This window comes from Myxocyprinus asiaticus, chromosome 22 (genome assembly GCF_019703515.2).
Source record: "Myxocyprinus asiaticus isolate MX2 ecotype Aquarium Trade chromosome 22, UBuf_Myxa_2, whole genome shotgun sequence".
NCBI lineage: Eukaryota > Metazoa > Chordata > Actinopteri > Cypriniformes > Catostomidae > Myxocyprinus > Myxocyprinus asiaticus.
In genome coordinates, this window is record NC_059365.1 from 40,899,094 (window position 1) to 40,913,423 (window position 14,330).

The 14,330-nt window shown below is 39.2% G+C and overlaps 1 protein-coding gene across 1 annotated transcript in view; it reads left to right on the forward strand.

Moving 5' to 3' along the window:
• The first annotated feature begins 2,514 nt into the window (after positions 1–2,514).
• The window catches only part of npm1b (nucleophosmin 1b), a 47,296-nt gene continuing 35,480 nt past the window's right edge, over positions 2,515–14,330 (forward strand). The window contains 5 exon segments of the mRNA XM_051650387.1: positions 2,515–2,544; positions 2,546–2,621; positions 2,991–3,076; positions 5,576–5,695; positions 13,087–13,180. Of these exon segments, the coding sequence (XP_051506347.1) occupies positions 2,515–2,544; positions 2,546–2,621; positions 2,991–3,076; positions 5,576–5,695; positions 13,087–13,180 (406 nt within the window).

Below are 14,330 nucleotides of genomic sequence, written 5' to 3' on the forward strand. Positions count from 1 at the left end.
TGTTTAATTAGTGTTGGAGCTAAACCCTGCAGGACAGTGGCCCTCCAGGAGCTGGGTTCCCCACCCCTGCCTTAAAGTGAGAAGTTAGGAAAACATTTAATAACTTGCTGTCCCATCATTATACAGTATTAAAGTTAAGACTGATACAGTATATCAGCCAGGCCGATTAATTGGATGATTTTTAAAAAAGATTATATCAATTCCAAAATCTAACAATAACCTTGACTACTATAAAATAAATGATCTGTTTTCAATGTTTTACTGAATTTTGAGTAAAAATTTTATTAAATATGTATATATCTGGTTTTAACAATGTTGTGTATGTCTCATTTGTAGGGTTCCGGTCCAGTATTTGCATGGCAATGTTGGCAACTGTCATAATGGTAAAACTTTACCTTAATGTTCCCTTTATTAAGTGTTTATAAAGGGGTTCATTGATGACTAATAATGAATTTATAAATCCATTATAAATCATTGATATGTGTTTAAAACAACATGCATAAAAGGGTGACTTTCATGCTACCTTCCAAATAGTGAGCCATTTTACCTCACATGTTATAAATGCTTAATAACACATATTCAACATGAAGAACCTAAGAAAATGCACCTTAATGTAAAGTGGACACACATGAAGCATTTATTAAGGAGTTGCCAACATATGTACATAACATATGTACATAAAGTTCAGTATGGTTTAATGGTCATCAGGCTTTATTATATGATACATGCTGTGATGAAGAGCTGAAAAATTGTTTTTGCAGAGGACTTAACTAGGTAACTAGGACTGGGTAAGTTGGGACAGTACTCGGAGTAGCACCATTATTTTGACATCAATGTGACAAGGAAAGTGACAACAAAAGTGAGTCAAGACATTACGATAATGAATATAAACACGAAGCGGACCATAGAAACGTAACATAATCTCTCCTTTTTTTAATCTCACTATAATAATTTATTATAATATGTGTTTTTGCTGCATTGTAATATAAATCATGAATTAGGTCATTTAACAGTGTGCTTTTGCAATCTAAGCATGAATCTGAGCATAATAAAGTATTTATTAAGCATTTATAACATGTAAGTTAAAATGCTCAATATTTGGCAAGTACGCATGAAAGCCATCTTTTTTATGCATGTTGTTATAGTTGCATATCAATGATTTATAATGCATTTGTAAATGACTTATTAGTCATTAATTAACCCCTTTATAAACCTGTAACAAAGGAAACATTAATGCAGAGTGTTACAACTATTAATTGTATTGTGTTTGTAGCCATTAGCCACATTGTTCAGCATAGAGCAATACAAGATTCACCAAATACTACAGTTAATGTGATAAATCCCTGTTTAACGGTACAACACCTATAATATTTCAGGTGAAACCCCTTGAATAATGAACATACACCCTGTAATTACACATGAAAAGGTGCAATGCATTAAAAAGGTTGTCAGAGTATAACCAGTAGGGGACATTTTCTATATAATGTTGATAAAGCCCCCATAAGAAGCAGATGACTATACGTTTACACCCTCCATTTGAGGACTTAATAGAAAGGAACGTTTATTTGAATGTTAAGCAATGTGTTGACAGAGTTCAGAGACTACAGAGAGCTCTTTTAAACCCTGAGTTCCGGAATCCATGCATGTGTTTTGGGGTGTGTCATCACACTGGCATGTCTTTGTGTGCATACGGGTCACTCACATTAAAGTGCTGCCAGTTTTGAATGGTTTTCTTTCAAGATGGCACAAGGACCTGCATGAAGGGTGGAAGCAATTATCTTCGTCCTTATTTATGGCTGTCACATCAAACAAAGCGACAAGCTTTGTTCTTGTGAATAGGAAATCAACAAAATCCTTTTGAAGAGTTTAATAAATAGCAAATATTGCCAAAGTGTGCCAGGGTAGTGTACAAGACATGGCATTAGTTGAATAGTTGTTGAGTTTGTATTACTTTCAGACAGTCATTCATTCAATCACCCACATGTTTGTTAACAATGGGCCGTTTTACTAACTCTCCCCATTTAAGGAAGTTCAAAACCCTACCCTGGAAAAGACTCATCAGCTGACTTGATGTGACTGACAGTCAGAGAGTGTATTAATAGGGCAGGCCACTCTTTTCTCTTTTCACTTTGCTCTTTATAGCTGTTTACAGGTGTGACAGGTGTGAAATATTCATACGTTTGATTTTCAAAATTAATTAATTAATTGCTTATACCACCTTTAAAGTTATCACGAAACCCATGTCAAATGTTGTGAAGCACAAAAATGCATTTGATTATGCATTATTAACTTAAATGAACTATGAAATAAATAATGTAACACTACTAAAAAGACGAACCAACTGCTTTATCGTTGCATACAAGAAAATACACGGAATATTTATTATATGGCGTCATCTGGCGAATAAATGTGGTAATTGCAAGCAAGAAAAGGGTAAACAATCGACCTTTTATTATCTAGGATGCACGATTGGTAGACGCCCGTCCATTCAAGCGCTCTCATTCGTCCATTCAGATGTCAATCTTCTCGCCGGAACTGCGATTACAACACAAGCACCATTAGTGGCGCAAAAATGGAGGATAATATTAAAGACCTCAGCCGACCTCAGATGTATTTATTTGGTGAGCTAAAATAAAACCACACGTTGCATAATCATATCTGTATATACGCTAAAGTGTTAAATGCAACAATTTGATACGCGTTTGCTGCATTATTTCAGCATATAAAAGAGAACTGTGCAGGCTAATGCAGTTAGCCGAATGCCTTTTCTTTTCCTAGCGTAAAGCTAATGTTCAGTGTGAGCTCAGATGTTGTTATTATTATTATTATTTTTATTATTATTTAAAATATATATTTAGATGAGGAGGAATATAGATATCTGTTTTCCTCTGTCGTTTGCTGTAATATAGTATCTACAGTTTTAGTAAATTGGATCGTTTATATACAGGTGGATTTCTCTAACATTTGGACTTTTTTGTTTTCTTTTGTAGGTTGCTCGCTGAAAGCAGAGAGGAAAGAGCACAAAGTTGAGGTGGATGATGATGATGAGGCTGAACATCAGCTGTCACTCAAAGCGGTGAGGAGGATTTCATGAATTTATCACTAAAGTTACTCATTTGCACAGATGTCCAGTTCTGCATGGAATAGTTTAATAAATACTGCACGAGCGATACAGAAATTGAGAGATGCAGTCATGAAATATCTGAAGATTTTATTGAAATATATAGCATCATGTTCCATATTCTATTTTGTGCTTTCTATTCAATTCTTTAACATATTCAAGTTCATCATTCTGTCCTGGTCCAATCTGTATTATTCTATTCTTATGTTCTGTAGTCTTATGTTCTATAAATATTTTCAATTCTGTTCTTTTTTTAATCTGTTATTCTATTCTTATGTTCTATAGTCAAATGTTCTATAAATATTTTCAATTCTGTTCTTTTTTAATCTGTGTTATTCTATTCTTATGTTCTATAGTCAAATGTTCTATAAATATTTTCAATTCTGTTCTTTTTTAATCTGTGTTATTCTATTCTTATGTTCTATAGTTTTATGTTCTATAAATATTTTCAATTCTGTTCTTTTTTAATCTGTGTTATTCTATTTCTAAATTGCAGTGTAATGTTCTATTAATGTTTGAAATTCTTTTCTCTGCTAATCAGTATCATTCTATTTTTAAATTCTAAAGCATAACATTCTATTTGCATTTTAACTTCTATTGTTCCAGTCTATATTATTCTATTCTTAAATTCTAGAGTGAAACTTTCAATGATTGTTTTAAATTCTAATTTTGTTCTAATCTGTATTCTCTTCTTAAATTCTAGAGTGTAACCTCTATTTACCTTTTAAATTCTATTGTGTTCTAATCTATGTTACTCTATTCTCAATTCTGTTAACCTTTTAACCTTTTCAATTCTATTCTTTTCTAATCTATTTTATTACATTTCTAAATTGCACAGTAACAATCTATTAATGTTTGAAATTCTTTTTTCTGCTAATCGATATTATTCTATTAAGTTCTAGAGTGTAATATTCTATTAGCATTTTAAATTCTGTTCTGTTCAAATCTTTATTATAGTTCTAGAGTATAACATTCTATTAACCTTTTCAATTCTATTCTTTTTCAACATTATTCTTGTCGTAATTTCCAGAGTGTAACATTCTATTAATGTTTGATGTTGTATTCTCTGCTAATCAATATTATTCTCTTCCTAAGCTCTACAGTGTAACATTCTAGTAATGTTATAAATTCTGTTCTCTGCTATTTTACGTGTGCTAGAGGTCTGCATGGGCCTTAAAATGAAACCCGAGCCTGACCTGTTCCCGAGACCGTGTGTCCCAGCCAAAGCGATACTGTCAGATTATAAGCCCGAACCCGAAATCGCTCACTGTATTTATAATTTCTTCTCCTAGCAAGTACTGTTGCAGTAGGCTATATTTTATGTAAGCATATGGGCAGCATTCGTAACAGTATTGAAACAGTAAACATATACAGTTTTAACAAGGCACGGCAGCCCCTCAGTACATTAGAGCAGAATGGAAAAAAGCATGTACTTACCGTTTATGCGCTGAAACTGCTTGGTGCAGAAAAATGTGGAATAATACTAACAATGCAACAATCCTCTCTTTACAGCCTGAACTTGTTCAGAACGTTGAATCTTTGTGACTAAAAAACAATCTAGACACAGTGCAAAGAATGAAACAGAGCGCAGGTGTCTCGACATGCTTTTTTGAAAATTTGAAGTTCTTTTTAACTTGAGACCGTGTTTAAACAGTGCCGGTCCTGCATGAGACACTGAAGAAATAGCAAGACATGGCGCAACAGTCAAAGACATTCTCCAGCATGTGTTTGCATAGAAAAACAATGGGAAAACCGAATAGACGCGCGAAAATACACGTTTGGTGTGTACGGCCCCTAACTCGTCCTTTCGTTTGTGAGTGAGAGTACGTGTGCGAAACAAGTTCGGTGGGCCATTTTATTTTATTTATTTATTTATTTATTTTTTAATTAATTACAAACCCGTACCTGACCTGAACCCAAAGTCCTACTTGAAAATCTGACCCAAACCTGGCCCGAAACCCGTCGAGTTCTCGGGTCCCGTCGGCCTAGGTCGGGTTGCAGACCTCTTAACATGTGCTATTCTTTAGTAATAGAGAGGGTAACATTCTATTACAGTTTTAAATTGTATTCTCTTCTAATCTATATTATTCTATTCTAAAATTCTAGAGTTTAACATTTTATTAAGGGTTTAAATTCTATGCTGTTCTATTCTGATTTGTGGCTTTCTTTTCTATAATATTCTATTACTTAACATTATATTACTTAACATTTTAAATTATTTTGTTTGCTGTTCTATTCTGTCTATGTAGTTATAGTTTTTCCTCAGACGTATTCTTTATGTTGATATAATATGGTTTGTAAAGATCTATGTTATTGTGAATGTTTATCGCTGTTGTACAAATGATCATCTTGATTGCCCATAAACTCTCATTAAAGAGGCAGTTTACTCCAGAACAGTTTCTTCACTCTCTCACTCTCTCTCTCACACGCACACTTCCTCACTTGTGTTCTCAGGTGTGTTTGGGTGCAGAGGCGGAGGACAAATTCCACACGGTAGAGATGGAGGGATTGACTTACGATGGCAAAACGACCAAAATCACCCTTGCTGTATTGAAACCATCTGTTCTGCCTTCTGTAAGTGTGCTAGACTCCATTTCTAAAAAGTTGTATTTTTAATACATATGTTCTGAAAGAACACAATGTTCAAGTTTTGCTCAATGTAAATAGTTGTATATGCCTAATCATGAATACAGTAAACTGTTACCATGTTATTTTAATGCAGTTTGTCCTATTAATAGTGAAATGACAGCAGGGCTAAATAATAAGGATGGCCTCTTGGCCTGGGGCCAGTGTTAGAGAGTTTCGGCCTGCTTGACAGAACTGCCACTTGTCCTGTTAGCAGTTTCAGACAGGATCTGCAGAGCTGAGAGTACTACACTCTTATTGTTGGCTGAAAGTATCATGAAATTAGCCAAAATATTTAATAAACAAACATGCAAAGGGTGGGGAATGCACAGAACTTTTATCAAAGACAGATGCCATAATTCTGCAGAGTTCTGAGCGTGCAGATTCAGTCTGGGCCTGCCTATTGGGCCAGTGCTGCCTTGTCACTAAATCTTACATTCGCTGATCTGGTAAATGCTATTTATATGTCTTATAAAGTGAAACATTTGGATTTCTGTGATGTATTGAACATCATGAATTTTGAGCACGGTTGTGAATTCTGCTGACTATATCACCAAGGTTATATTATCTAGCTTGCTAACGCACATGCGGTTTTACCAAAATTGCTAGAATAACTTCTGATAGTTTCGGAAGCATCAGGTAGAATGAGTTGAAAATAACAAACCAATCAGGAATGTTTTGCAGTCAATGCCATCATTTCATTAAAAAAAAAAAAAAAAAAAAAAAAATATATATATATATATATATATATATATATATATATATATATATATATACATATACACTATATTGCCAAAAGTATTCGCTCATCTGCCTTTAGACGCATATGAACTTAAGTGACATCCCATTCTTAATCCATAGGGTTTAATATGACGTCGGCCCACCCTTTGCAGCTATAACAGCTTCAACTCTTTTGGGAAGGCTTTCCACAAGGTTTAGGAGTGTGTTTATGGGAATTTTTGACCATTCTTCCAGAAGCGCATTTGTGAGGTCAGGTACACTGATGTTGGACGAGAAGGCCTGGCTCGCAGTCTTTGTTCTAATTCATCCCAAAGGTGCTCTATCGGGATGAGGTCAGGACTCTGTGCAGGCCAGTCACAGTCATGTTGGAACAGGAAGGGGCCATCCCCAAACTGTTTCCACAAAGTTGGGAGCATGGAATTGTCCAAAATCTCTTGGTATGCTGAAGCATTCAGAGTTCCTTTCACTGGAACTAAGGGGCCAAGCCTGAAAAACAACCCCACACCATAATCCCCCTCCACCAAACTTCACAGTTGGCACAATGCAGTCAGACAAGTACCGTTCTCCTGGCAACCGCCAAACCCAGACTCGTCCATCAGATTGCCAGATGGAGAAGCGTGATTCGTCACTCCAGAGAACGCGTCTCCACTGCTCTAGAGTCCAGTGGCGGCGTGCTTTACACCACTGCATCCGACGCTTTGCATTGCACTTGGTGATGTATGGCTTGGATGCAGCTGCTAGGCCATGGAAACCCATTCCATGAAGCTCTCTACGCACTGTTCTTGAGCTAATCTGAAGGCCACATGAACTTTGGAGGTCTGTAGCGATTGACTCTGCAGAAAGTTGGCGACCTCTGTGCACTATGCGCCTCAGCATCCGCTGACCCTGCTCTGTCATTTTACGTGGCCTACCACTTCGTGGCTGAGTTGCTGTCATTCCCAATCGCTTCCACTTTGTTATAATACCACTGACAGTTGACTGTGGAATATTTAGTAGTGAGGAAATTTCACGACTGGACTTGTTGCACAGGTGGCATCCTATCACAGTACCACGCTGGAATTCACTGAGCTCCTGAGAGCGGCCCATTCTTTCACAAATGTTTGTAGAAGCAGTCTGCATGCCTAGGTGCTTCATTTTATACACCTGTGGCCATGGAAGTGATTGGAACACCTGAATTCAGTTATTTGGGTGGGTGAGTGAATACCTTTGGCAATATAGTGTATATACATACACTGGCGGCCAAAGGTTTGGAATAATGTAAAGATTTTGATGTTTCGGAAGGGAATTGGTACTTTAATTCACCAAAGTGGCATTCAACTGATCACAAAGTATAGTCAGGACATTACTGATGTAAAAAACAGCACCATCACTATTTGGAAAAAGTCATTTTTGATCAAATCTAGACAGGCTCCATTTCCAGCAGCCATCAATCCAAAGCCTTATCCTTGGGTAATCATGCTAAATTGCTAATTTGGTACTAGAAAATCACTTGCCATTATATCAATTACAACTGAAAGCTATTTGGTTCATTAAATGAAGCTTAACATTGTCTTTGTGTTTGGTTTTGAGTTGCCATTGGCAATAGACTGGCATGTCTTAAGGTCAATATTAGGTCAAAAATGGCAAAAAAGAAACAGCTTTCTCTAGAAACTCATCAGTCAATCATTGTTTTGAGGAATTAAGGCCATACAATGCTTGAAATTGCCAAAACAACTGAAGATTTCATACAAAGGTGTACACTACAGTCTTCAAAGATAAAGGACAAATGGCTCTAACAAGGACAGAAAGAGATGTGGAAGGCCAGATGTACAACTAAACAAGAGGATCAGTACATCAGAGTCTCTGGTTTGAGAAATAGACACCTCACATGTCCTCAGCTGACAACTTCATTGAATTCTACCCGCTCAACACCAGTTTCATGTACAACAGTAAAGAGAAGACTCCGGGGTGCAGGCCTTATGGGAAGAAGTGCAAAGAAAAAGCCACTTTTGAAACAGAAAAAACAAAAAGAAAAGGTTAGAGTGGGCAAAGAAACACAGACATTGGACAACAGATAATTGGAAAAGAGTGTTATGGATCTTAACCCCATTGAACTTCTGTGGGATCAGCTAGACTGTAAGGTGCATGAGAAGTGCCCGACAAGACAGCCACATCTATGGCAAGTGCTACAGGAAGCGTGGGGTGAAATGTCACCTGAGAATCTAGACAAACTGACAGCTAGAATGCCAAGGAGCTGTCATTGCTGCACGTGGAGGATTTTTTTATGAGAACTCTTTTAAGTAGTTTAAGACTATAAATTTTTTTTTTCAAATTGTAATAGTAATTTTTCATATTATTAATGTCGTGAATGTCACTTTGGTGAATAAAATTGAAAATTTCTTTCCATAAGAGCAAAATCTGTACATTATTCCAAACTTTTGGCCGCTAGTGTGTATATAATTTTATTTCTGGCACAAACACGTACAGAAGTGCATTGCAATCAGTCAATTAAATGGCCTGGCTGATATGCACAGATGAGCCAGAACATAATGACCATCTGCCTAATATGCTGTTGGTCCTCCGCGTGCTGCCAAAACAGTGCGGACCCGCCAAGGCATGGACTCTACAAGACCCCTGAAGGTGTCCTGGTGTATCTGGCACCAAGACATTAGCAGCAGATCCTTCAAGTCCTGTAAGTTGCGAGGTGGAGCCGTGGTGGATCAGACTTGTAGGTCCAGCATATCCCACTGATGCTCAATCGAATTGAGATCTGGGGAAATTGGAGTCCAGGGCAACACCATAAACTCTTCATTATGTTCCTCAAACCATTCCCGAACAATGTGTGTATTGTGGCGGGGCGCATTATCCTGCGGAAAGAGGCCACAGCCGTCAGGGAATGCCATTGCCATGAAGGGGTGTACCTGGTCTGTAATGATGTTTAGGTAGGTGGCATGTGTCAAACTGACATCCAGAAGAATGACAAGAATAGCCGGACCCAGGGTTTCCCAGCAGAACATTGCCCAGAGCATCAAATTCCCTCCACCGGCTTGTCGTCTTCCCACAGTGCATCCTGGTGCCATCACTTCCCCAGGTAAATGGCGCACATGTACACGGACGTCCGCGTGAAGTAAAAGAAAATGGGACTCATCAGACCAGGCAACCGGTGGACAGGGGTCATCATGGGCACTCTGACCGGTCTGCGGCTACGCATCCCCATACATAGCAGGGTGCAATGCACTGTGTGTTGTGACGCATTCCTCCCGTAACCATCATTAACAAAAATTGTGACTTGTGCCACAGTAGACCTTTTGTCGGTTCTGACCAGATGGGATAGTCTTTATTGCCCTCGCACATAGATGAGCCTTTGGCGCCCAACACCCTGTCGCCTGTTTGTGGTTTGTCCCTCCTCAGACCACTGTCAGTAGGTACTCACCACTGCTGACCGGGAGCACCCCACAAGTCTTGCTGTTTCAGAGATGCTCTGACCCAGTCATCTGGCCATAACAATTTGGCCCTTGTCAAAGTCACGCAGGTCTTTACTCCTGCCCATTTCTCCTGCATTCAACATGTTGACTACGAGAACTGGTTGTTCCCTTACCATCTAATCTACCCAAACCTTGGCATGTGGCCTTGTTAGGAGATGATCAATGTTATTTGCTTCACCTGTGAGTGGTCTAGGCATGTAACGATACACAAATTTCATGATACAATGCATAGCCTCACGATAAGATAGAGCAACCAGAAATGTTTCACTCAAACTTATTCAGGGATTCAACATAAATGTCTTTTAAATCATAAATTGCACAAAAGTGTCTGATATTGGAAATAAAAAGCAGAGCTCGAAGTAACTTAAACAACAGCACTGCATTTATTTAGTCTGATTGAGAAAAACTAATATGAACTTACAATTTTCATGTTTTTCTTGAGAACATAAGTTTGTGTACACTCTAGTCATTTATATTTATATAGCACTTTTCACAATACACAGTTTCAAAGCAGCTTTATAGATAATCATGCCTTTTGTTGTCTGAAAGTCCCCTGTGAAAAAGCTGAAGTGACTGTAGCAAGGAAAATACTCCTTTCAGTGTTTTTTAGTGGTGAAAAAAAAAAAACTCGAGAGGACCCTGACCTCTGGTTTTACGGTATATGTACATAATCCACTATTATTTAGCGGCTTGAGCAAAAACCGATCGGCACACAATTTTTTTTGCCCTCTTCACCTTTTAACTTTCCATGTAAACTTTACCGGCATTATTACCGGCTTATAACATGTGCGCAAGTGTTGTTCTCAAAGCTGTTTACAATTCAAATTCAAAGGCAGATAATTATAAGTCTCATGTAATCGTGGATTTCTTACGTTGTCTGTTTTTTGAATGAGCTGTTATTTTTTATAGAAATTACTCATAACTTATGAGCGTCTTGCTGTGCATGTCACGCCCGGTGTCTGCTGGGAGAGGCGACTGTTAAACTTACTGCCGTTTCTGCCTCGCAGATCCACTGAATTGCGTGGTGATGTCGGCGTAAATAAAACGACATTTTTAATGCACTGTAACACCAGGACATGACACCATTGTTTGGCAGATTTGACAAGCTGTACCGCTACAGTACAATCTACTCGCTGTTTGCCATTGATTGTCTCACCTATGTACTGTAGATATGTTGCCCTGTTGTCCTGTGAGCGCTCAGCGCCGCCTCTCATGGGAGGAGACTGTTCCGCAGCTCTCGATATTGCGCTGCTTGGTTTGAATTACACTGTAATGTGTTTGTTTACGTATCGTACAATACATATGGTATTGTATAGTGAGCATCGTATTGTATGATAGAATACAATACAATACGATAAAATATTTTTTTACACCCTTAGATTGGTCATAATGTTTTGGCACATCAGTTTACAGTATATCGACCTATGACTACTGGTTTCTCTTTTCCTTTTGCTTGTATCGAGCACATTTCTAAAATGTCTTGTTAGAGAAATTAATATTGCAGTGATAATACTAGTCTACAATAATTATTATTATTTGCCAGGTGTAATACATTCTGATGCTCAAAATTGCACTTTGAAGTTGATCTGGTCGCTGTATGTGGGTTTATACTGTGGAATGATGCCTGTTATGGGTGTTTTTATGGTATTGGAAGAATGTGTCTAATAAAAATTCCAGCTGTGCTGAGGCTGGTCAAGTTGTGATTGACATATTGTTTTTGGAAAGGGTTGGGCATTTGTTGCATCATCAGGACAGCGGGCACAAGCTCTTAAAGACATCAGCTCATATTCGCCTCTGTTTTGTATCAGCAAGTTTACAAAGAACCTTTGGTGGAATCTATGTTTTAAATCTCAGTGTGAACAGAAAGCAAGGTTTACAACTCTTTATGTTTTCTGATAGCTACCAACCTTTGGTTTGATCAGTACAGTGGGCGGGATTTCAGCGAATGGAATTTTAATAGTGCCGAATGAATTTTAACCACCTCAAAACTTTGTGCTCACATTGTCTTTAGGGAATGGTGGCTGTTTCATCCATGCTTATAAGACCTTTGATTTTGTTTGTGTGTGTGAGATATCGACCATCTCTGTAAAATCTTGGACTCCCCGCCCCCGCTTTCTACCTTTATTCTGTAATGCCCAAATTAGAATGCGGCCATGGATATCTAATTCCAAAAGAGTCGAGCAGTAATTGAACCTTAATTACAATGTTTTGTCTCAATTACTCAGAAGACAGTCAACTCGTCAGACAGCATTTGTGTTGAAACAGATATTCTGATGATTTTGGACGTGAGGGATTGCTCGCCATTCAGCGTAACTACAGCAGTTTCATAGCTCTCAGTTAATGCATTAAACAGACCATCGCGCCTTCATCTGTTTACTTATGGTTTCCATGGACGCAAGTGCCGTTGCCTGGTGCAATGGAATGTTCATTCAGAATTTTTGGCTTCAGCTTATATTTTGTGAATTGCGTAACTATGTTCTGATAGAGTCTGTGTTAAGCTGTTTAGGCCTGTCTCATATATGCTAGCGTGATGTGATCAGGATGGGTCCCAGTTGTGAAATGTTTCTGGGAAAAAAAATCTTGTTTGTAGGGTTAAATGCTGAAAGCCTTTGTGATGGGGATATCATGTTTGTGGTATGCATCATTTGTGATTGGCTTTTGGCACTAAAGCAAAATTAAGAAAACATGCTTGGCAAGAGAGAGTGTAACTTAATAAATGGGAAAGATCATAAAACTTATTTCTTGGTAAAGAATGTGTAGTCTTGCTTGTCTGACCATGAAATAGTATCCTTAACAGAAGCCAGATAAGATAAATGGATGATAACAGCACCGTGCAGTACTTGCCAAGTTAATCAAATCATAAATTTCGAGTCCCTTTGCCTAATATACAGTAGTCTACATATACTGACATACAGTTTCTTAAAGTTTTTCTAAAAAAAAAAAAAAAGCTTGCCTATTGAATGTTTGAATTTATTCACTCTGTTGCGAAGTTCATGCCAGCGTGAAGCTGTGTAAGTTTATCTTATTGGCTTTGATTCATATTTACAGAAATTACACACTTCACCTTTAGTTCATAATGAATAGAATCACCACTCAGGTTGGATAACAACATGCGTTTCTGCCTGTTCCCTGTAGCTTAGTCTGGGAGGGTTCGAGGTCACGCCTCCTGTGTCTTTTCGCCTGCAGTCAGGAGGGGGGCCGGTCCACATTAGTGGTCAGCATTTCGTCAGTGAGTATCTTTTTTTATTTTCTTGTTTATTATGATGTAGGACACCGCCACTATGGATAAAGCTCTGGAAGCCTGTTTCTCAGGTTTGGCCAGCGCTGTTGCGAGGCAATTGAGACAAGAGATTTACACATTTCTCTCCTCTTCTCTTCTGTCCTCTCCTGTCCTCTACTCTCATCCCCTCTCCTGTCCTCTCCTCTCATGTCCGCTCCTGTTCTGTCCTCTCCTCTCCACTCCTGTACTCTCCTGTCCTCTCCTCTTCTCTCCTCTCCTGCCCTCTTCTCTCCTCTCCTGTACTCTCCTCCCCTCTCCTCTCCTCACCTGTAATGTAATCTCCTCACCTGTACTCTCCTCTCCTCTCCTGTCTCTCCTCTCCTTTCCTCTCCTGTACTCTCCTCTCCTGTCCTCTCCTCTCCTGTCATCTCATCCCCTCTCCTCTCATCACCTGTACTCTCCTCTTCTCTCCTGTCCTCTCCTCTACTCTCTTCCCTTCTCCTGTCCTCTCCTCTCATGTCCTCTCCTGTTCTGTCCTGTCCTCTCCTCTCTTGTCTTGTCCTCTCCTCTCTTGTCTTGTCCTCTCCTGTCCTCTCCTGTCCTCTCCTCTCTTCTCCTCTACTGTCCTCTCCTCCTCACCTGTACTCTCCTCACCTGTCTCTCCACTCCTGTCCTCTCCACTCCTGTCCTCTCCACTCCTGTCCTATCTTACCCTCTCCTCTCCTCACCTGTACTCTCCTCTCCTCTCCTGTCCTCTCCTCTACTCTCATCTCCTCTCCTGTCCTCTCTTCTACTCTCATCCCCTCTCCTGTCCTCTCCTCTCATGTCCTCTCATGTTCTGTCCTCTCCTGTTCTGTCCTCTTCTCTCCTGTCCTCCCCTCTCCTCACCTGTACTCTTCTCTCCTCTCCTCTTCTCTCCTGTCCTCCCCTCTCCTCACCTGTACTCTCCTCACCTTTACTCTCCTCTCCTCTCCTGTCTCTCCTCTCCTGTACTCTCCTGTCCTCTCCTCCCTTCTCCTCTCCTCACCTGTACTCTCCTGTCCTGTCTCTCCTCTCTTGTACTCTCCTGTCCTCTCCCCCCTTCTCCTCTCCTCACCTGTACTCTCCTCACCTGTACTCTCCTCTCCTGTACTCTCCTGTCCTCTCCTCTCCTGTCCTC